Source organism: Cryptomeria japonica, chromosome 5, assembly GCF_030272615.1.
Source record: "Cryptomeria japonica chromosome 5, Sugi_1.0, whole genome shotgun sequence".
Lineage (NCBI taxonomy): Eukaryota > Viridiplantae > Streptophyta > Pinopsida > Cupressales > Cupressaceae > Cryptomeria > Cryptomeria japonica.
In genome coordinates, this window is record NC_081409.1 from 26,071,538 (window position 1) to 26,095,841 (window position 24,304).

A 24,304-nucleotide genomic window follows, 5' to 3' on the forward strand; every position below is an offset into this window, starting at 1 on the left:
TGAAATAGAAAATGACCATATATTGGAATGACAGTTATTAGTTCCAAAATAACACTTTTGCCTCCTCAAAATGCTGTGGAATTACAGAGTCACCTTAAGCTGACAACAAATGGTGCATACCCTCTTAAAAGTGATTCTTAGCAATCTAATTTGTACAAATGAAACCACCATAAGCTCAAATATCAATTTGGGGTTGCATAGGTACACTGATCCAAGATGAAGTGTTCTTCCTGCAATTAAATGAGATATGCTTGCATGAGCCAGGTATGCAAGAAAACCTCCTCTGCCATGTATGTGAGAGCAATGACCATGGGCGGCACATTTTGCCGTCCACCATCATGTTGGAAGAAAACTATTTCTACACCGGATTAATAAGGTAGATAATCAAAAACCACAGAACTAGAGTGCAGTTGAAACGTTATTAAAAGATATCCACTTAATTCCATTCAGACATCGCTCCAATCTCTAACAGCAAACACTTGGCACTGTCTTTGCAGTCTACATAACATCAAATTTAAGCCTGGCTCTGTCATTTCTATTTCTACACGGAATTGATAAGGTAGATAATCAAAAACCACAGAACCAAATGCAGCTGAAATGTCATAAAAAGACATTCACTTAATACCATTCATATATCGCTCCAATCCCACAGCAAACACTTGGCACTGTCTTTGCAGTCTACATAACATCAAATTTTAAGCCTGGCTCTGTCACTTGTGACTGCAAATACTGCATTCAATTTTAAGACTGCGGTAAATGGCACCAAGACACTGAAATGTCACAGGATAATATTACACAATAGTACAAAATATTTTCTGCCACCTTCACACATAACTGTTCACTCTAGCTTCCTTTGCTGACTGCTTACAGAAGAGAGAATCCAGCAAAAACCCTTTCTTCCCGTCTAAGAGCTAAAAGAATTCACTCAAACTTCCAATGGTACAATTTTTCCCATTTCACAAAATCTGGAAGACCTATACTGGTGAGGTTGTAAGCAGAAATTCAGGCAGGAATCTTTGCATCAGGATACCACAGAAAGGGCATGCAGGTTTTGGAGATCCACATAGAAGAAGATACTCAGATAAATATTTGGCATCTTGCAATGATGACATATTGAAGAATGCATCAGGGGCTTGTTTCATTACCCATCTCTCACAGCAAATACAAAACCATAGAGAAGTGGCAGGACAAACATGCATAGAAACAGCACAACGTTGGAGTTTGTGACTTTGGCTGTCAGAATCACACCGCCCAGCTTGACAAAATGCAGTTTCAGGAGACCGAAATTGTACAGAAGCACCACAGAAGGTACAACGTTCTGAGACAGAGTATTCACTGATAGACGAAATTCTGCCAAAAGAAACACAAGATCAGAACTCTTTTAGAAAGAAGATATACTTACTAGTTATCATGGAGAAAAGGGATCAGATGGGAGAACTCATAAGGAAATTATTCAAATTTTATGCTGCTAAGTGGATAAATTTCACTATTAAGTTTTCCAATAGAAACTTGGCAAATTTCTGCATATATTTCAACTTCTATCAAGCCTTGTCATTAGACTCTAATATAAAGAGCCTTTCTATTAGACATTAACCCACAAGTTATTATTAAGAAATATCAAGATCAGAAGAAATTTAAACAAAATTATCATTTATTTTTTTTAAATATTATATTGGTCTATACACTCCAAGATTATACCTCTTACGCCCAAGTTCACGGATTTGTGCCGCAAGGTGCTTAAGAGGATCCGAAATTTTGGCAGCATTCAAAGATATCCATTTGTCCATTTGTGGAGCTCCAGATGGCACCCAAGCTATTTTGCTTGGATGACAAACCTGCCGAGGATAAGAGGCACGATATAATATTGCCGAAAGGGAAAGGTATACAAGCCTCTCTCTAAGCTCATGCTCACTGCTGTGTAGTAACTTGATCCAAGCTTTTGATTTCTCACGTGCATCAAAAATTTCTTTCTTTTCAACCTCGCATACTCCAGAATTCAGGGATTCTAAATTGATGCCTGCAAGCAACAAGCGTCTGCAGATCACATCTAATAAATGTATGCGTCGACAGCTGACCTTTGATAATAGCCTTGGTAAATGAATTAGACATCTTTCCAAAGTACATGCCTGTCGACTTCCTGAAAACCAGCTGGAAAACCATTTAGAGAGTATTGTTTCAAAAAAATCCACTGCCAGAACCTTCAAGGCCAATAATGCCATCAGAATATCCCAAAGAACTAGTGGTCTTGTCACATCTTCAAACTGCTTTAGAGACCACAGAATGTTGGATTCCCAGCAAACCACATCCTTCTCTGAAAAGCCACCATATGTTTCAGATCTGCATTCTGATAATTTTCCCAGTGACGATTTCAGCTGCTGCCCACCCACCCAGAAGAATTCCACAGCTGCCTTCTGGGACCTAAGACAAACCAATAACTCTTAAGCATTATAGCCTCTTTTTGGCAAAAAATATCATCCAATCAATTGCAATATACTAGTGGCAGAACTAAAATTAACACCTCAGGTACCTAATATACAACTGCTGGTCTGAGGATAACATTAAATGTTATGTAAAAGATTCCTCCTGCTACACGAAATGTTTATTTCCTTACCTTGATTGATACATGGGGTCCACTAAATCAGTATCAATACTCCTCACCTGAAAGGCAAATCCAAGAACATAAGGGTATATAAGATAAATGCACAGCAATTTTATCACTCTTTTAGAAGCTCTATCCAAAACAGAGAACAGCTCCTAATATCTATAATCTAACTTGGAAGAACCGCACTACTATCATTATGGACTTTTGATAAAAATGTAAAGAATGGCATTCCCTTACTGCAACATTAAAAGATATGAAATAAGAAAAAAAATTATAGTAATTTGACAGCAGACATGGTTTAACAGAAAGCATAAATGTAGTTGGCTGCATGTTATGGTTGACATAAAACTGTTAAGGTGAATGTTTCTACACTTACTACAGATCTGAGAGAAAAATATTTAAAGAAATCATACAAAGTTGAAACTTTAAAACTAGATAAACCCTCCCATCCAAAAACTTTCAATAAACAATAGAGATCCTGAATTAATATAAAAAATTTGTTTTAAAAAAAGAATTCAGGATTACAGCTTTGACAATTGACTACTTGACTTGCAAGTGTTCACACCCACCAAGTGAGAAACTTACTGAGTACATGAAAATTGAAGCATACAAAAACAAGTTAAAGCAATATTACCTATCCTACTCTCAATCTATGCAACACTTGGGTAAAGCAAAAGAGTTAACATTGATGACAACAAAATGAAAGCTGAGAAGCTCAACAACAACTCCACGAGAACTGGTGCAATCTTCCAGGGATTATGCAAAAAGTTTTCATATCACAATGAACACCATCATAATGAACAATATACATTCCATGATAGAAGTTAAGCATCCATAGAAAAAGGGCTCAGGCTAACTTTGCATTGCAAATAGAAACCATCTAAGTGCAAAAAGTATGAAACATTGAAATTCATCAAACATTGTCACATTCTCCATTAACATCAATGCACTTCTAACAACTTGAGAAATCGAAGGGACACAATGCAATAAGTTGAAATAAACATGAATCCACCATATCTTCAATGAAATCAAATTTTATTTCTCCAAGTCTTACAACAATGTCTTCTCCTTCTCTTACTCTACTTCTACTCTAAGGAGCAAGAGCTCTCTATTTCTAATGAGCTATCTAATGATTTACAAATGAGAAGGCATGGGCCTTTTATAGAGACCCTCCCACAAATGAATGGCCAAGATTGATTTGAAATCAAGGGCCAAGATTACAAGATGGAACCCTAATTAGGGTTTTACTAACAATAGCTTCTATGGCACAGAAAAGTGGGGCCAAGTCGACCAATGAGAAAATTCATTTGGGGACAACTCGTCCTTCTTTCAAATATAAACCAATAATAAATTATTATCAGCACCTTCTAGAAGCTCTCTTGTATAAGTCGGGTTCATTGAATTTAGTCACATCAACTTGGAGACATTTAATTGGCTGAAGAAGGTGATGTAGCACCACCTTAGCATGTTGGATGCCATGTAGACTTGATAACTCATCACGAAGAATATTCCATTTTGACTGATTGTGATGGAGTATATTCCCCAATCGCATCATCTGGACCAAGGTTCTAACTCTGATCAACTCTTCTGAAATTATCCTTGATCATTTTCTTCTTTCCACGTACTTGGATTCGGGAAGTCACCTTCTTGGAATGGACTGGACTCCCTTGTCAAGGATTCTGTCATTCTTGAAATCTTTCACACTTGAACTTTTTTGAACTTTGATTTTGGATTTCTAGAGGAAATTCTTCCTTCTACATTTCTACTTGAACTTTGATCTTTGAGGTCTCAAACCTTGAATGCCTTGAACTGGATTGATGCCCCTTTTCGCCCTTTGACTTGCCAAATGCCATATTTTATCAGACATTGAATTCCATGCCTCATGTCATTTGTCCACCTTGGGTGCATATGAGACAAGTGGAGGGATTATGAGTTTTGGTGCCAATTTTCATGACGAAGGACTCTTTCCTAGAGCGCACATGAGATGAGTAGGAAATTTTCTCCTTGCCTTGGTTAATTTTCCATGCCCTGAGTGCTTGAGGGCATATCAAACCTAGAGAAGGATTTCTTTCATACTTAGCCAAATTTGTTCATTCCATGCCATCCTGAGGTTGGTCGCATTCCAAAGGGATAAGAGGAATTTCCAATGCCTTAGCCAAATTTCATCATTCCCATGTCTACAGAATTCTTAAGCACACTTGAAGAGGGAAGGAGGAATTCATTCAATGCCTTAACCAATTTCTTGAGTCTCCATATTTGAGGAATGCTTGGGCACTACTGGAGAGGGAAGGAGGAATTCTTTCAATTCCTTAGTCGTTTTTCACACCTTCCAAGATTCCTAGCATGCTTGGGCAGATTTTAGGCATGGTGAATGATTTTTTTTCTCATGGAAATTCCTCCTTGGTGCACTTTGATGCTTGTGGAGGCTTTTTGTTCTTGTGGAAAATTCATCCTCAGAGGAGAATTTGCACTTCTAGTCGCACTTTTGCTTGGAGGAAGGATTTTTTGTTCTCGTGGAAAATTCCTCCTTGGAGGAGAATTTGCACTTCTAGGTGGCATTTGCTTGGAGGAAGGATTTTTTGTTCTCGCGGAAAATTCCTCGAAGGAGAATTTGCACTTCTAGGTGCACTTTTGCTTGGAGGAAGGGATTTTTGTTCTCGTAGAAAATTCCTCCTCAGAGGAGAATTTGCACTCCTTGGCACACTTTTGGCTTGGAGAAGGACTTTTCCTTTTCGCCAAATTCCTCCTTCAATGAGAATTTCCACTCTTGGGCACAGTTATGGCTTTGGAGGATTTTTCCTCTCCGCCAAATTCCTCCTTCGATGAGAATTTCCACTCTTGGGCACAGTTTTGGCTTGGAGGAGGATTTTTCTCCTACACCTATTCCTTTCATTCTCTACATTTCATCTTCGTTCTACTCGACTTGAATCTAGATACTTGCTCCATTTATAGTCAACGATCACATGTTGCTAAAAATAAGAACTACTAAAAATAGAAAGTTTTGTCCAAATGCAAAATTAGGCCAATCAGGGAGACAATGAAATTTCCTAAAAATAGACATTCTAGAAATAGACACTACTAAAAATAGAAAGTTTGTCAGAAACACTCAAAATCATCAGTGCTAGGCTTTTCAAAACATTTTCCCATATTCAAATTTCACCAAAGATCAAAATCCAAACTGACAAGACCTCAAAGCAAACTCCTAGGTTGGGAAGACGACATTGACTGCAAAAGACTTAGCTTATTCGGCGAAGAAAAGGGGGTCCCCATTTGCAATGGGGTGATTTGTGAAAACATCACAACATCTAGCACTAGCCCGAATAAATGTTCCTGAAAATTTCAAAGATAAAAACCAATCCATACCCAGAAACTTTGGAAAAGTCCATCCAACCCATCAAAAGTTTAGGATGCAGGCTAGAAAAGGGAGAAGAGTCAAGTATTGGATCAAAACCTCTTCATCCATGATTATCTAGGCCTGTGCAAATAAATTGATTACGGTTCATAAGACCATTAAGACCCCTCATATCCATCATGGTTAGCTATGTAGATTTCTTAACTCCAAAAGCATCCTGCACATTGCCTTGCTGCTAGCCAGGTGTCTATAGCCCGGACAAGGTTGTCGCTATAATTCTCATGAAGAATGCTCTACCTCCGACAAATTATTCTTTTGAACACCTGTAGAGATGTCTGTATCTTCCCAAAGCAAATTATTTGATCCTTTTTATCTTATCCTCTCCTCCTCTTTTTTTCCCTTCTCTCTTGGCAAGTAAACAATGAAGCTCACAAAGGGTTTAACAATTACAGTTGCGTTGAAGCAAGATTTAAAGTTTTTTTCCACTAAGGAATCATAATGACCTAGAGCAATTAATAATGTTTGAAACATATAGTAATCATAGAATTCAAATGTTAAGACACAATGAATGATTAAACTTCTAGGTCGAGGAAAGGTCCTAACCAAATGATAAAGTAGGAAAAGAAAAACCTCAAATTCTAAAGCACTTCACAAATAGTTATCCAAGAAATGGACTGAACATAACTAAATACAAATGTTAGAGTGTGCTTATGTACCGCCTTTCTCACGAAATGGGAACCCTCTAAAGCAAACCTAAACTGAAAGGAAACCTACTCTAACAAAACAAAAATTTTGAAAAAGCAAGACTCAAAAGATCTAAATATATGCATGGCCTGACATGATATTTTAGGATGTGCAAGAGCAACATAGCAATGGTTACAATCCGAAGTCTTAAAAATTCATCTTTGAACTCTGAGAAATAGTCCTTCCTATTACAACTTTCATGTGTAATCGAAATTTCTGGAAAAATTATTAATTAGGGCAACTCATTTGGACCATGACTAATCCATAAACAAGTTATTCCTGGACCTCCATAATCAAAATCGTAACTTTCAAAGTCAAGGGTAAGGAAAGAGACAACTTGGCGGCCTTCATCCTCGGGTAGGAATTCATCAAGAGGTCAAAGTTGGTGGTATACCATCCTACTTGCATTTGAAATATGCAGATAGGGATCACACTCAATGGCGGGCAAGCCAAGTTGTGAGCTATATTTGAAAGGGAAATTGGAAATGTGGGACATTTCTCCAGCAAACTCCTTTTGAATATTTGATAACAAGTTGATCCCCAACCCGAATTGCCCTTCATTCTTTACTTCTATCACTGCAACTTGTTCGTCGATCGGCATCTTACGCATCTCAATTTCATTTAGCAATTCTTCCTGGATCTTGAGTAGGGGATTGAGCACCAACCCGAATTGTATTTCATACTTTGCTTCCATCTCAGCGGCCCACTGACTATTACATATTCCTTCTTGCCTCAAGCTACTTATCATTTCTCCCATCTTGTGCATGCATGATTGAACTTCTTCATCAAGGATTACTCCTTTTGGATACTTCTTCCATTGCAAGATCAAACGTCGATCAAAATTTTCTCCATCAAAATTTTCTCCTTCATGAGAGAGGTACTAAAACGGTTCTCTATGTCTTGTAGTTGTCTTTCTTCACTTGCAACGACGATTTGATCCCCGTGTGTTGATGCTTCCAAGCGTTGAATATGACTTGTCATTTCTTGAAGGTCTTCTATGGCTTCTTTGATCTTGACTCCAACATCTTCTTCCGATGTGATGCACGAAAAGTTGTCCCCCACTTGAATGCTAGGATCATTGGATTCAGTTGTGCAATCTCTTTGTAATTCATGTCCATTAATAGTGTTGCAATGTTTTGTTCTTGCAATGATGCCGAGTTCATTTGTTCATGATAGACACTCCAGATTCTATCTGTAATGCATTCCTTTGTAGGCTCTAATAATCTGAACTAACATCTGACCTAGTCGATAGCCTCTTCACATATTGGAGCCTTGGACAAGTGAATTCTGAGTGAGGTGCATTGTGAATCCCACAACAACGGGGAAGCAACACTCCTTCAAGTCATAGATTACCAATCTCAATCTGACTCTGGATCCTTGACTTGAATCTTGAGAAAGGATCATTTCCATTGCAATTATCATCAAACAATATGCACAATTCTGGCTTTGGAATATCCCGAAAGAAGATCTTCCCCTGCAACATTAGTTCCATCCTTGATAAGAAGGCCAAGCAATTCATCTCCTCATGCTTGGTAGTCTCACGAATCCAGCACCATTAGGTTCATGTGTGCGAATTTAAATTAAATTTAATTCACTAATGAAAGAAAATGGAAAAGGCAATTAAATAAATAGTTAAATTTATATAATTTTTGAAAAGGGGATATGACAGTTATGCAAATAATATTTAGATTCATTTACCTAAGGTGGACATTAGAAGAAGGATGATTAAGTGATTTTAGGCTAGAAGCAGGATTGGGTGAATATGTTGGAATATTACCTCATCTTATAGTTTAGTATATAGAGATTATATAATAAATAATAAATTAATATGTAATTGTTAATTTATAATAATGCAGGTTAGGTAATATTTAAAATAACTAATAAAATAATAATTTGGCAGTTATTCCCATAGGTAGTTTGGGAATTTCACGAGAATGCAATGCTTTATAAGAATTTGTATCATTCTATGTAATTAATCTAACTTCAATCAAATTAATATTCTATGTTTTTATGCGTTATAATGGTTTAGTTTTTCCCTAAGTTACCAGAATCACCCTAGCAGCCTTGGAATCGGGTCCTGATTCCTTACGGGTCTTGGTCCAAGCCTAGTCCCCAGTGGATTCCGCCCGGGTTCCTCCTAGGCGGCTGGGTCCTTTATGGGTCCTGCAAATCAGCCAATGTCAAAATCGGCACTCCATCAACTTTTCTATTGGTTTCCTATTTTCTGAAAATGTGTCACAATAGAAATTAAAAGTAGATTCAGTTTGGAATTCAATAGGTTTTTGAGAGTCTGGGTCCATGCCAGTGCCAATGTCTCCTTGATTAGATATGCAGAGTGAGGAGATGTTGTTGATGCAGATGTAGATAGACATACCCTCTTTTCATTATTGCAGTCGGTCCCACAGATTACTCATTAACATTATAACTCCGTAGTCTCTCTAGATTACTTTTGTTTCTCACATGATAGTAGAAATATAATGAAAACACCCCAAAAACTATGCATATAGCCTAATGTATAGTTTATTAATTATATTATCAATAATGGTAGTGATAATTTATATAATTATATTTTATAATTTTGATGTTTGAACATATATATAATATATATATATATGGATGTACCCATACCCGTACCCAAGGAAAAAAAAATTGCCGATTCGGTACCCGAATCAGTAACTTAGGTTTTTCAAGCATTTTATATGCTCTACCATTTCAATATGGTATCAGAGCACAGAAGAAGTTAAGCAAGATAAGAAACGCTGATATTATTAATTTGTATGAAGCAGTATAAAATTGTTACAGATGCATTTGCTGGCCACTCTAATCTGTTGACAGGTGTTTTAATTATTTGCTGGGTATTTCACATCTTTGTTGAACATTTAAATCACTTTTTGGCTGCCAAAAAATGTTTTGCTGAAGTTTAAAACATGTGTTGGGCATTTAAAACTTTCTGTTGGGCTTTTAAACTCATGTTGGGTAGTCAAAATCTAATGTAAGGTCTTCAAATCTCTTGCTGGCTGCTTGAATCGTTGAGTATGTTAATTTTGTTTCCAAATAAAAATCAGTCATCAAAGGTGCAAATTTGTTCCAATTCAATGACATTTGATGATCCATTTTATAATCTTGGCAAGAGAAAAAGAAGCACAGAATTTTGGAGGTGAAATAAAGTGTGAAGAGAAGCTGTTGTGTACAAGAAGAGAAGCCTATTCTGGAAGAAAATAACCATGGTAAGATTTGAGTAATGCAAAAGTCTGCCAAAACTCTAAATTTTTATCTTGCTCTCTACATTAAAAAAAAGTGCAGAAGGTTAAAAGGTCTCCTGCACCACTAGCATGGTTTGACATAAGGAGAGCCAAGGACAGCAGAAAAGACACAAACCCTAGCATAGCCAAACACCCCTTACTCACAAGTTTTTGAACTATGGTTGCTAGGCATACATGCATCTAGACAGTATTAGGTCTTCAAAGTTCACCTATATGCTGTTTTTCTTCATATAAAATTGTAGACAGATAACTCAAAACAAATATTCTTTCACATATTACTAAAATGTAGAAACTTTGTCACCTCAAAAATGCATGTTTCTTGGTCTAGGAAAAACTAACACGACTTGTATTGCATAGAGATTAAGCCATTAAAGTGAAAACACCACAATTTGTAGATTGCACAATACCAAGAATACCATTTTTGCATGAAAAGCAAGCATTGTAACTTTTGGGCCCTGGTCCCAAACAGCAATGTTATAACTTATTGACATCAGAGTACGTCAGTAATTACTTGAAGTGACACACTTATGAATTGACCAATTAAAGATATTATAATGACTTCTGGTGGCAGAATTTGTCTATGCTTGTAAAGATTGTTATGATGATATATTTGGAGCTTGTACTGATCTTGGTTTTTAATTAACAAGGACAGTAAAAGGTTTGGCCCTGGTACTATTCTTCATTCCAAAAGGTAATAAATATACAGATTATAAGAGCTACATTTATGAATAACACAACTACATTATAACAGCATAGAAGAAAAATGAGAATGCGACTTACAACAGCTATAACCAAATTTCCTGGTGAAATAGCCAAGCCATAGCAACAATCAAACACATATGATGGAAGCTGTGAAAACACACACAAAACAAAAGTGGAAAAAATCTTTTTAGTTTCCCATTTTATTGGAGAAGAAATGAAAATGCAAAATATATAATTAATTGCAATGATAATGTTCTTACATGTATAGAATTTTTTGAATTTTCTGAAGCCGGACCAGGAGAACTCTCAGGAAAAGGCACTGGAAAAAGAGAGCTCCCATGAATGATCCAACTGCGGACAGAATTATCCTACATGAAACATTTGCCCAAGTTAGATTAAACTAGACTGTCCATACTGATGAGTACATAAACCACAAAAAACTAAATGCAGAACATTTCACATCTTATCATCGCCTCGAAATAGCAACAATTGTGGATCTATTTCCCACAAGTAACTTTTACAATAGAAAGCAGTAATTTGATAATATCTTAGATTCACAGTATGAATCTACTCTTTAACAAGACATGCACAAATATTTGTCTGATAGAAGCAAAATAATTAATCCCAACTAAACTTTTATACCTCATATAAATCACTCTTACTGTACACAACAAATCCACACAGAATGAATTATTCATTCATGAGAAAAATCCAAGCACAAATAGAATTAGCATAAGACAAGAATAGGTAATTAAACTCTAAAATCCTAATTCTCATACATACTTCAATTTCAATTATCTATCCTAGCTAGGAAAAAACTCGATGGGTGGAGCTCTGCAACCAAGGACAAATACAAACGGTCCTTAGCGGTAGGTCGGCTCTCCGTCCAGGGGGTCCCAAACCTAGTGGGAAGCCCCCGCATTTACTCCTACTCGTGCCTCCATTAATGGAGAAGAATAGCGATGGGGTTGGAATTAATACCAACCAAAGCAATAACGGTGGGAAAAAAACATTCCGCCGAGCCATTCAAGGGCTCTGCACGACATTCCCAGACGAGGAGAAATTCGAACCAGAGGTCCCTCATGATGCAGCAGCAAGCCAAGCCCGCGAAGAAGGTGAGGTTGCCTCGGCTTCAAGAGTTGTCATTAAACCTAATTCTTCCATGACTGATTGCATTTCTAAGGAAATTTCTAGGCATAGGGATTTTGCGATTTTTTTAGCAGCCCTTGATGTAGATAGGATGTCGTCTAGACAGTATTTGAATAGATGGTTTCAAGATACTTGGTGTACAAAACTTGGCATTCATTTTTCTTTCTGTAGAATGTTGCAAAAAGGGTTATTCCTTATTTTTTTTAATGATAAAGAAACACAGAGGAAAGTTATCGATAAACAATTTTGGAATGTAGGAAATGCTTGTTTTAGGGCCGTTCCTTGGACCCCCCTTGCATGTAACGAGGAAATCATGGCACTCTCTAACCCTAAATGGGTAGTTATTAAAAATGATCCCCCATTCTTATGGAACTGTATCACAAAAATTACCGAACCTCTAGGCAAAGTAATTAAAATTGACTCTTCTGCTGCCTTATTACCCCATATGGATGCGAGGGTACTCATTGCTTTCAATCCTGGCTCGACTTTCCCCTTTGGAATAGATATATGTACTGAAAACCAATTATTTTCATGTCCCTTAGAGTATTTGGGGGGAATTAATGCATGTCATAAATGCAGAAGAAGTGGGCATTTCCTTAAAAATTGCCCTCTAATAGGAGGGAAAAATGTTACCTCTTCCAAGAGGACCTCTGTTCGAACCCATCTACACTCGGCCTCGGAAGACCCCTTGAACCCTAAGAAGACTGGCCCTACTCCCCACCCAGTACACCCTGAACCTTCATCTCTCAACCCATCCATCAATACACAGCCTAACTCTACTGACCCGCCACCTCCACCCGAACCTGATCCCCCACCCTGTGGCCCACAAGATTGCCCTAATCCTTCCAGTGCTCCTCCCTCGATTGCCGAATCTTTACTCAAATATCAGATGGCCCTGAAAGAGGCTAATTTGGCTGCCAGTGACTCTAATCCACTGGAATCTGATGTAGCTAAAGTCTCCACTAATAAAGGTGGACCCAGAACTCAAAATGCACAACACATTGTCCTGGAAAAATTGAAAATGGTTGCAAATCACAGAAAACAACTTGAATTATCAATAAGTAACCAAAAAAAGGAGATTGAATCCTTTACCATGCCCTTCCTCCAAGAGTTGATCGAAGGGGAGGATGGTGGTGCTCATGATACCACCAATGCTACTGGTGTTGTTAGTCAATCCCCTCGGGGGTCTGAATGTAGGGGTAAATACGACCTTCTTGGGGAGATGAGCATTCCTCCAATATCAAATACTCCCTTGGAGATCGAGGATGGGGGTCAGGAAGCACCACACCCCACCAAACCTTTTGAGCTGACATCTGATAACATTGATGGGGAAATGGGGCTTACCATTCCCCCTTCCGACCAACCTCTAGAGAAAGATCATGGTACTGGACCTGGGTTAAAGTCTGACGAAGTTGTGATTACCAACAATGATGGGGATAATCCATTTTCCCTAGATCTTAGAGCTTTTGATTTTGGAACTAATAATGGGGGAGAAGACCTAGCTGGAAATAAATCTAAGAAAAAAAGGAGGAAAAGATCTCCTAAGGCCGCTAAAGAGACTTCAGTTAGGAAGGACTCATTGGGACCTGAGCAGCTCTCTGAACTTAGGAAGAAAAGAGGTAGACCACTCTCAACAGTGGCCTTTGATGTCAGTCACCTTTCTAAACCTGAGGAATGGCAAGTACTTCGAGGGGTTTAAATCCTTGGTGGACACTCCTGAATTAACCTCCTAATGTTGAAAACCATCTTGTGGAACATCATGGGACTTGAGGCCCCTGACAGAAAATATGTGGTCAAAAGATTTCTAAATATGCACAAGGACATCGATTGCCTTATGCTCCAAGAGCTAAAATTAGTGGGATTTACCCTAGAAGTTGGTCTAAAATCCATTTGGAGGGAGGCCACTCCCTTCTACACCAATCACCCTAAAGGAAAAGGTGGAGCTGCAATTTTATTAAACCCTAAATGGGCGAATAAGGTCACTAAATGGGGACAATCCCCTTGTGAAAGGGCAGTATGGGCTATCATACAAAATGACAATTCCACCTTTGGCATATGCTCAATCTATGCCTCCAATGACTACAGAGAAAGAGGGGTTATGTGGGAATGGCTTGCAAATTTGGAAGACATCCCCTGGCTCTTGGGAGGAGACTTCAACATGCTAATTAATGCACAAGATAAACAGGGAGGAAACAAGGTGGAGTGGAAAGGTGCTGAGAGAATACAGTGGGAAAGGATGGTTACCAAAGACTAATTGATCCTTTAGCAGGAAAGAAGGGAGAGTATAAATCAATATGGTACACCTGGTGTAATCACCAACAGTATAATAAGAGAGTCTATTGTAGACTTGATAGATTTTATTTCAACAAAGACTTCTTCGAAACTATTAAAAATGAGGAAGGTATTCAATATGCTGTCATACCATATACACTATCAGATCATCATCCTATTATGGTTGGGTTAAAGATAACTGATAGTAGAGTGGCCCCACCAAACGCTAGTTCGAACTTTAGAATGAACACTAGTCTACTAATGGATGATGACCTGAAATGTGCCCTGTGTCTTGTCAGAATGTTTAATAAATACGGCAATAGCCAATTGTCCAACATTGACAAATGGAACTAGAATGTTAAAACCTAGACCTCACTCTGCCAGGCTGTGGGTAAAAAGAAGGCTAAGGATACTAGAGCCTCTAAATTAAAATTGCATAGTGCCCTCCAAGTGGCTGAGCTTGATCTTCAAGGGGATCCTGAGAACGTATCACTCACCAATCAGCTTATTAAGGCCAAGACTGATCTTAGAAGATTGCAAAATCAGAAAATCAAAGGCTGCAGAACTAGGGCTAAATTAAATTGGTTAGATACTAGAGATCGAAGTTCTAAATTCTTCTTCCAACTTCTTAAAATGAAACAAGCAAGAGAGAAAATAGACACCATATGGGAGCAGAATAAGAACCTCTCTGAACCAACTGAAATTCTTGAGTGCTTTGCTCAGTTCTACAAGGATCTATTCTCTGCTGAACCAGTTAGGGTGGAACAGGAAAATGCTAGAAAGATAGTCATGTCTTTGGTCCCCAAACTTATTGATAAGGAAGATAGTAGGATGCTTGAAATGGCTATTTCTAAAGAAGAAATCAGGAAAGCTATATTGGCCCTCAATAATGATAAATCCCCTGGCCCTGATGGGTTTCCAGTAGAATTCTATAAAGAAAATATTGAATGGATTGTTCATGACCTTCACTCTCTATACACTGAGGCTATACACATTGGATCCTTGGGAAAAAACATTAACCAAGGTCTGATCAAGCTTTTTCCTAAAGAAGGTGACAGAACCCTACTTAAAAACTGGAGGCCTATTACACTGTTGAATGTGTCATACAAAATCTTAGCTAAGTTGACTGCATGCAGATTGGAGAAAATTCTGCCTAAGATTATCAGTACTACTCAAACAAGGTTTGTTAAAGGACAATATATACTGGAAAACCTAATTACCTGTTGGGAATCACTCCACTGGGCTAAGAAATCAGGACAAAATGGAGCCATGTTACTCATAGGCTTTGAGAAAGCCTATGATAGAATAGAATGGGAGTATATCATTCAAATGCTTCAATCATTAGGCTTCCCCCCTGGATTTTGTAAATTGGTCAAAACTCTATTATGTGATGCCAATGCCTCTGTTGAAGTAAATGGGATAAGGTCTTCCAATTTTACACTAATTAGATCCATCAGGCAAGGATGTCCTCTAGCCCCAGCCCCATTTGTCCTAGCTACTGATGCAATGTTCTACTTACTTAAGGACTCCTCTATCACTCCTCCTATTAGGGGTATATCCTTACCTAACAAAAAGGAAATCTGTAATGTCCAATTTGCTGACGACACTGCAATATTAATTAAACTCGAGGAAGAAAACCTTGCTGCTCTGCTGAAAAATAATGATCTATTTTGCCTAGCTTCTGGCAGTAAGATTGCTATGCACAAATCCAATCTCCTTGGTTGGGATGACAACCCCCCGGGCTGGCTTTCAAAACTCTCTCTCAAATGGTTGGGCCCTACCCAGATTGTAAAATACCTAGGTATCCCTTTCTTTGTTCTTTGAAATCTAAAAGAAATGTGGGAATGGGTAAAGAATGAGATTGATAAGAAGCTCTCCAAATGGAACAGGAACTTTCTCTCCTTGGCTGGAAGATTTCAGGTGTGTCAAAAGATATTGGCATCATATAATATCTATTTCTCATCTGCTTGGCTATTTAGAAATTACCAATTCAATAATGTCAAAAGCAGATTAGGGAATTCCTATGGTCAGATGGAAAGGGTACTAGGAAGCAGCATGCAGTGAAATGGGAGTGGTGCACCATGCATAAACTATTTGGTGGGATGGGGTTGAAAGACCTGAAACTACAGGGCATTGCGCTCGCCTCCAAGTGGATTCTTAAGGCCATGGAAGGTAATGAGCCATGGAAAGTTTTGTTAAAAAATAATATTGTATCCTTGATCCCTAAGAAAGCCAGGAAATGGAAAGATCTCCCAATTCTTGACCTTCTTCTTGGACAGATTGAGGTATCCCCAGCTGGTTCTGATGTCTTTAAGTCCCTATGGAAAGCTTGGGAACAGGTGAAGCACTTGGTACATATCAAAGTGAATGGCACTATACAGGGGCATATTGCCAATAATAGATCAATATGGTGGAGTCTATTTCATAATGGAAAACCATTAGCCACTCTCCAAGGCTTCTCTGCACTAAAATGGCACAATATGGGTATTAAATATTTTGAGCAGCTATTTGAGAATGGCCAATTGAGATCGTGGGAGGAGCTGAAACTTACCTTCTCTATCCCGACATCCCAGAACAGGACCTATAACATTATTAAAATGGCTTTATCTTCTGCTCTTCCCCCCTCTCACCCCCCTCTCCTCCACTCCCCCTTCTCTGCACTTTGTTGGGCCGATGGCACACCTCTCCCCTCCCTTAAAGCTAAATGCATCTATTCTTCACTTACCGAGGCTGATACCATTTTTCTACACCTTAATAGTTGTTGGGGTCTAAACTGGGAACCAAAGGATTGGAAAGATAGGTTGTGTAAATTTTGGATGGCCCATAATGAACCAAAAAAACAATTCTTTGGCTAGCGCCTGCTGTTAAATAAACTCCCCATAAAAGATAAGGAGGGTAATTGCCTAAACTGTAACATATGCAAAGTACCTGAAACTGTGAAACATATATTTTTTGAATGTCATTTTGCAAAAGAAATATGGAGATTATTCAGCTTTAGTTTGGAATCTAACTATGTTGAACACATAGATGTTATTCTAGGCTATATCAAGGGCTGTAGGAAAATTGCAAATATCTTTTGGTCTTGTTTTTCTTTGGAGGTTCTTTGGCTCATTTGGAAGTTTCGTAATGATGACATCTTTAATAATAGCACCAAGCACCTCACTGAGTCTCCTAGGAGACTCATTATTTACTCTATCTCTATGCAGGTCACTGTTGTACTTAAGCTGGACTCGGACAAATTTGACAGATGGATCGGGCTACTATTGTTTACATCTGAGAGTTATCTCACGGATTCACTTGGGAGAGGGATGAACCGGGCAAGGCCGCATTTGAGCAAGCACTAATGGCCTTTATCAGGCACATGGAGCGTAGACAGATACACATGGAGATCACTCGGGAGGAAGCTGACCTGATTCATGAACACACCTCTCACCCCCACAAACAGGCCATACTTGATGGTTGGGTGGAAGTGTGGTAGGAGGGAAACTTGGGGTGGGTTGGATCCCCCCACTGGGAGACAACTCTTCACCGGAATCTGAAATCTTATTTACCTAGTTCTCTAATGTTTTTTTGGTTGCAAATATGGATATCTAATGTAATCATCTTCTTATAGTGGAGGTGCTTGTTAACTGTATATTTTTGTGCATGCACCTTCCCTTGGTGCCTTGATACTACTGAACTCAGATTTTCCTGATGCTATGTACTGTTTATATGATATCTAATCAAAAAAAAACTCTAAAATCCTAGAATCTTTCTGTGAACCACATGATTAGTATATAGATATGATAAGCCTTAAACTTGTCTCACAAGTGAATCCTTGTAAATAATTCTATGAAAAAGTAGCATGCTCATAATTTTGGAATACATAACCAATCACAACAAACTAAGAATGCCAGTAAATCCACATAGTCAACACGGGCTTAAGCCACCTTGCCTTGAGTTCTTGAGTGAATAGGCCACTCAATATCTATACAACTTTGATCTCATTTGCAGAAAATGCTCAAATAATTGAAATATATGCTAGTTATGAAAATAGGAAGGAACCAATGTGTTTCCAACTGAAAATAAGGTTTGTGCCAGAGAATGAAAATTGCAGCATAGGGAATTCAACATCAAAAGAACTGTCAAAAAAATCAATTTGTAGTACTCTTATTATTCAAAAACAACTATCTCATATCCCAAAGCACATTATTAAAATAGCAAAGGCCAACACATACAATTAAATACATTTAATTGATGCATGTTACAGAAATAACTAATAAGCTAAATGATTTGTTCAATTTGTGTGGTAGCAACTTTTAGGAACTTCAAACCAATTAAATATTGACCATGTTCAATACTAAAGACAGACACAATTCAACTATTTGTATTAAACTAGAGATATAGTCAACCTGATTGATATCTGCCTAATCAGCAATTATTTTGAGATAGAAAACAACACACAGTTTTCATTTTCTATGGCAAAATATTCAGGGTCATCTAAATTCTTTGTTGAATAAAAATCTAAATTTATTTATATGACATCAACATTTTTCTGTAAGTTACTGTGAATGCCAAGGGATTCTTGCAGTTCACAGTTTCAGTGTTTCTAAAGCATCTCTGTAACATTAACACCTTTGAAACCTGTTGCGAGGACCAATTACTTGCATGCAAATTTGAAAACAGCTCTGATTAGCAGAATCATTTCGTGCCTAACATAGAGGGCATCAGAAACAGCTGAGGAAAAGGGTTGATACTGACATCAGCCCTCCTCATTCACGTTTTCTTGCAAGAGGTTGTTTGTTCCTCGTGTTTCATAATCATGTTACCTAGTGGATGTTATCTTCAATCAAGACATGCTGTTGATTTTATTGTAGCTGTGGTTGAAATCCACAAGCGACATTGATATCACTAAGGTTTACTTATATTTATATTATTATTATTATGAGATAATATAATTATATTATTATGTGATAATATAATTATATTATAATTATAATGTATAATTATTATTATTGGAGTTGAGGAAAAATCAACTCTACAGCTCCCAAAGATCACTTGCATGCAAACCTGTTACTGAAGGAGAGAAGCAAAAAAGCTATAGAGGCTAGAATTCAAGGATCCAGAAAAGAGGAGTCATATTGATTGTGCAACAAGAATGCAATTCAATAATTACAGTTGTTATGAAAATACAAAGAGAGAATCCTTATAAAAGGATACTTGAAACCTTAAAGGTGGAAACTCTAAAGAATTATAAAATTCCTAAGTTTAGCTTAAGCATAGAGTATAATAGATTAATAATTAAATAAATAATTATTAGCTAATAAAAGATAACTCTAACACACCCCCCCCCCCCCCCTTAAGATGAACTTAGGGAGTAGCTAAAAAACAACTAAGGACTAAAAAAGCATGTAAAAAATGTAGGAAAGCAACAATGGGTCCCAACAACTAGGCCTGAGGAGGTACCCAAGTACAATAAAATCTCTGTAAAGTGGAGAAAAAAGAGACAACCCTATGGGAACAAAACTCATTTCCAAGAAGAGATGAAAGCTCAAGTGAAGGACTAAGAAGCCTCCAAACAAGAGTGTTCCAAAAGATAGGAACAAAAAAAGAGCATGAAGAACACCACTGAAGCATGAAATAGCTGCAAAAACTGTCGAAGAGTAAATGTTGATCTGAAGAACCTCCAATGAAGAAACATGACCAAGTAGAGAAGACTGTAATCTGCATGAGTGCCCTCAAATGACACTACTCGAATCAGATGGCAAACAAGGGCAAACAACTGAACTCGAAGATACAGATGGCATGAAACACCAAAGTCTAAAGAGCTAATCAATCAAACCAAGAAAGCATTAAAACAACAGGACAAAACTCCCCATAATGCTGAAAAGGGAGAGGGACAGGTACACTGAAAAGAACGGCCAACAAAAAGTGCATGACGAAGAACCAAGAACATCGAAGGTGCAAAGAAAGTACATAGTGTCGTGGAAGGAACACTCACTTGACACACATCATGAGGCTAATGTCGTAGAAGGAACACTCACGTGACAAAGGTAGATGGCAAACAAAAGCAAACATCAACCCCCCCATGGCACTTTATAAGTAGTGCATGTACAATAAGGCACAAGAGGTGCAAAATCCCAAGTATACAATGCATGGTGGCACTTTATCTTAGTGTGTTTGCATAAAGAAAATGCTTACAAAAAAATGACTACAATGATCAGAAGGGACATAAGGCCGGAAATACAGAAAGAACAGCCAAAGACGAGACATCTTACTCAAAGAAAGAGATCCGAAGACCTGAAACATCCAAGATATTCACCAGAGTGCTGAAAAGCGAAAAATGAATAAAATGTACCTGGAGCAGAATCTGGAAAGAAAACTCATATAACTGGAAAATGCATAGAACAAGCTTTCTAACGATATAAAGTTTTCAAAAAACGGAGTTCGCATGCTCAAGACATGTCTCCCAGAGTGCAAAAATGAACGTTTGGCTTTAACAGCAAAAAACACCATCAAAAAAGCAAAATCAAAAATTCAAACCTCCAGATTTGGATAGAACTCGGAAAGAGCTTTCCAATGATATAAGATTTGTCGAAAAACGCCTCCGTATGCCCAAGATATGGCCAAAAGACTGAAGGTGCTCTGGATGGGCCCAGAAGAGGCCTGAAGGCTGCCTACACAATGCTGACGCCATCGGTCTGCGAGCATAAATTTGACGGCCGTATGGCCATCACCACGAAAAAAACAATCTGCTTGGAACAACTCGCCGGCAAAAAATCCGATGCCCGGCAAAAAATCCCAATCATCAGAAAACGCAAGAGGGGCCGGAAACAGGCCGATGGCTCTTGGGCGGCACGGGAGTGGTGCAAGGGCGGCGGCTAGGCGACGGCCAGTGGGAGCAACTGGTGGCCGACCGGCGAGAGCTTGGCGGGCAGCTGGTAGGAGTCTGGCGGCCGACGGGAGGCAAATCCGAGCGGAGGTCACGAGGGGGCCATGCAGGCAACGGCAAGGACCACGGCCTGTTGCAGGCCGTACGGACCTACACAGGTCGTTAGCCCCCCCCAAAAAAAACTTTTTTTTTTGTTTTTTCTAAAAAAACAAAAAGAAACCTTTGTGATGAAAGGGGTTTCAATTTTTTTTCTCGATCTGCGTGCACAAGGCCGTATGGCCTGGGGCCTAAAAAATTGCCTCTGGAACACTTGACACCAAAATATATCAAATTTTATATCAAAATTCGTGGAAACGGCCTCCTCAATCCAACAGTGAGGTCCTTTTGGCACCAAAATGTACCAAAAAATCAACTACCCCCAAAAATGGAAAAAAACAACTGCACAAACCCCCAAATACACAGATCTAAAGAACAAGGCCCAAAATCTCTCAAGAAGAGAACAAGGGCATGCAGATTTGGAGCTCTGATACCATATTGGGGTTGAGGAAAAATCAACTCTACAGCTCCCAAAGATCACTTGCATGCAAACTTGTCACAGAAGAAGAGAAGCAGAAAAGCTATGGACGCCAGAATTCAGAGATCCAGAAACGAGGAGTCATATTGATTGTGCAACAAGAATGCAATTCAATAATTATAGTTGTTATGAAAATACAAAGAGAGAATCCTTATAAAAGGATACTCGAAACCCTAAAGGTGAAAACCCTAAAGAATTATAAGATTCCTAAGTTTAGCTTAAGCATAGAGTATAATAGACTAATAATTAAATAAATAATTATTAGCTAATAAAAGATTACTCTAACAATTATATTATATTAATAATGTAATAATTGGTACCACTTGGAAGAGTGGCGACCCTTGGTGTATAGACATCTCTCACATATACATAATGAGATGTGTGATCTCATTCAAAGGAGGATATAACAATATAACAAAAATATGCAGATCAATATAAATTAGAGTGCTCGGGAGAGACGAATATATCGTCTATGGTTGGGAGGGCAATAAGAGCTATTGCCCATGGTTAATCGAGCATACTAGAAAAATAACATGGTATCAGAGCAGATTCTTTCCTTGTGCCTGCTCTTTAATGACAAGTTGATATCTCATCAGCACGTGAAACTGCCAACCCATCATCATGTGAGCCTCACCATTATTTTGCTGAAAAAAACATGAAGTTACAAATCTGGTACAGCAGCGAAGCAGACCTGATTCACCCACCATTGGAGGTGATTTCTCTTGGTGGACTGTTGGCAATTTGACTAGGGTTTAACCCTATTCTTGAGCACCACATTTGGGAGAGATGTTCATGAATGTTTGTTGGTTTTTATGGCAAATTTGACATCACTCTTTGGAGCAGCAGACAATTCAGACCTGAGTGCATCCTTGGAAAGGATTTCCTTTGCATTTTCAGGAAAAGTAAAGTGGTTGTATCAAAATCAATAAAGAGATAAGTATTTCATGGTTGAATAATTTTCATGCAATTACATTAGAGAATCATGTATGCTTCTAGCATTGGTATTTCCCTTCGGGATAGATTAGTTCTATGAACTATTTGTAATCTCTTTCTGAAATGCTTTCAGGACAGACCAAGAAGCATAAGAGATTGCATTCAAGGAACGAAGAACTCGATAGCTGCTGCCATGAAATTGAGTTGGTGGCTAGAGACATCTCTTCGAAGAGGAAGAATCAACAGTCAGAGGAAGACTGACATTTCAGCTTCAGAGGGAGCAGCTAAGAGGATGTGCTTTGGTTGACATCCGAGGATCTTGGTCATATTGGTTCAGAGGGAGTGGACCATGTCAAGATGCTTTCTCTAGTGATCAATCAAAGGACTATGATTCATGGGATGGAGTCCCATGGCCTTTATGCTAACTCCTAGGTCATGAATCCTTGAATACACCAAGAGTAATGTAGACTCCAACCTTGTATTTCATCAAAGGTCAAAGTATGTGGAGATCAAGTATCACTATGTTAGAGACATGGTGGAAAGGTATGCTATTCACTTAAGATACATTAGTACTAATGAGCAGACGGTAGACATTCTCACCAAGCCTCTCTTTAGAATAAAGTTTGTGTACTTTTGAAGTAAGCTTGGTATGATGGAGACTGAAGTCCTAACTGAGATTAAGTATCAGCATCATTGATTTAGTTACATGTTATACTAATGTTTTCTTCTTTCCAAAAGATGTTTAAAGTGTAAACTCTTGATTAATGCATTTCTCTTTAAGGGAGACTTGAGGTGAAAGCCCTTATCTCCACCCTCTGATGTGGTTCATGGTGGATGTCATGTGCCTAACGCCATGACAATACCACGTGAGAGAGTCCGTGGTGATTTTTCATGTACTAATCTATTTACCCTTTGGATGAACCATGGTGAATATCATTGTGAGGTGACAATCTCACAATGATGAACACTTGTGCATCTTACCATCATTGTGAGGTGACGATCTCACAATAATGGTTGATATCTCGTGAGGAGATATCTATGGGTATGCCATAATGGTGGATATCATGTGAGGTGATATCTATGGATAAGCCATAATGGTGGATATTACATGAGGTGATATCTATGGTGGATATCACGTGAGGTGATATCCGTGGATAAGCCATAATGCTTGATATCATAGTGAGGTGTGACAGTATGATGAAAGAATAAGTATCCAGTCAACTACTGAGAGGGGGGGGGGGTGAATCAGTAGATAGAAAAACTGATACTAGCTTCACCAATCTCAAAATCAATCTCTTAAACTAAACTTAGAACTATCAATAAAATATCAGTGTCAAGATAAAAACTATAAGATAAACCGGTTGACTGTTACAACAAACTAACAATAAACAACTTCAAACTCATAAACATCCAAATGCTTTGTCATATGTCAACAGACTTCATTTCTCAATGCTTTCGATTATCATGACTTATCAAAGTAGTTAAGTAGTTAAGCAAATCAACCATAAGAACATAACCACATAAACATTCACCACTTGACACAAATATTTTTGACGTGGAAACCCAAATGAGAAAAACCACGATGAGATGAGACTCACAAGATAACTATCTGAAGTTCGCCCTATTAGGAGCCTAGCCTATTAAAGCTTTACAAAAGTTTTGTTAGGGACCACCCGGTTAAGGGATTGACTACAATGTCTTGTTAGAAGCAATACCCTGTAAGGAGTAACCTCGATAGAGGATTTGAAAATCCAAGCTAATGGATCACCTTGTTAGAGGATTTGAATAGCACCAAGCTTGTTAGAGCTTACCCAGTTAGGGGATTTCAATTTTGCTGTAATTG

The 24,304-nt window shown here is 38.2% G+C and overlaps 1 protein-coding gene across 3 annotated transcripts in view; it reads right to left on the minus strand.

Annotated features, from left to right (window-relative positions):
- The window catches only part of LOC131033672 (uncharacterized), a 116,431-nt gene continuing 92,127 nt past the window's right edge, over positions 1-24,304 (minus strand). For all 3 annotated transcript variants that reach the window (XM_057964941.2, XM_057964942.2, XM_057964943.2), the window contains 5 exons: positions 10,924-11,031; positions 10,742-10,810; positions 2,612-2,658; positions 1,699-2,418; positions 1-1,350 (listed from right to left, as the gene is read on the minus strand). In XM_057964941.2, coding sequence (XP_057820924.2) covers positions 975-1,350; positions 1,699-2,418; positions 2,612-2,658; positions 10,742-10,810; positions 10,924-11,031 — 1,320 coding nt within the window. In that variant the 3' untranslated portion in view covers positions 1-974. The remainder of the gene's footprint in view (positions 1,351-1,698; positions 2,419-2,611; positions 2,659-10,741; positions 10,811-10,923; positions 11,032-24,304) is intronic.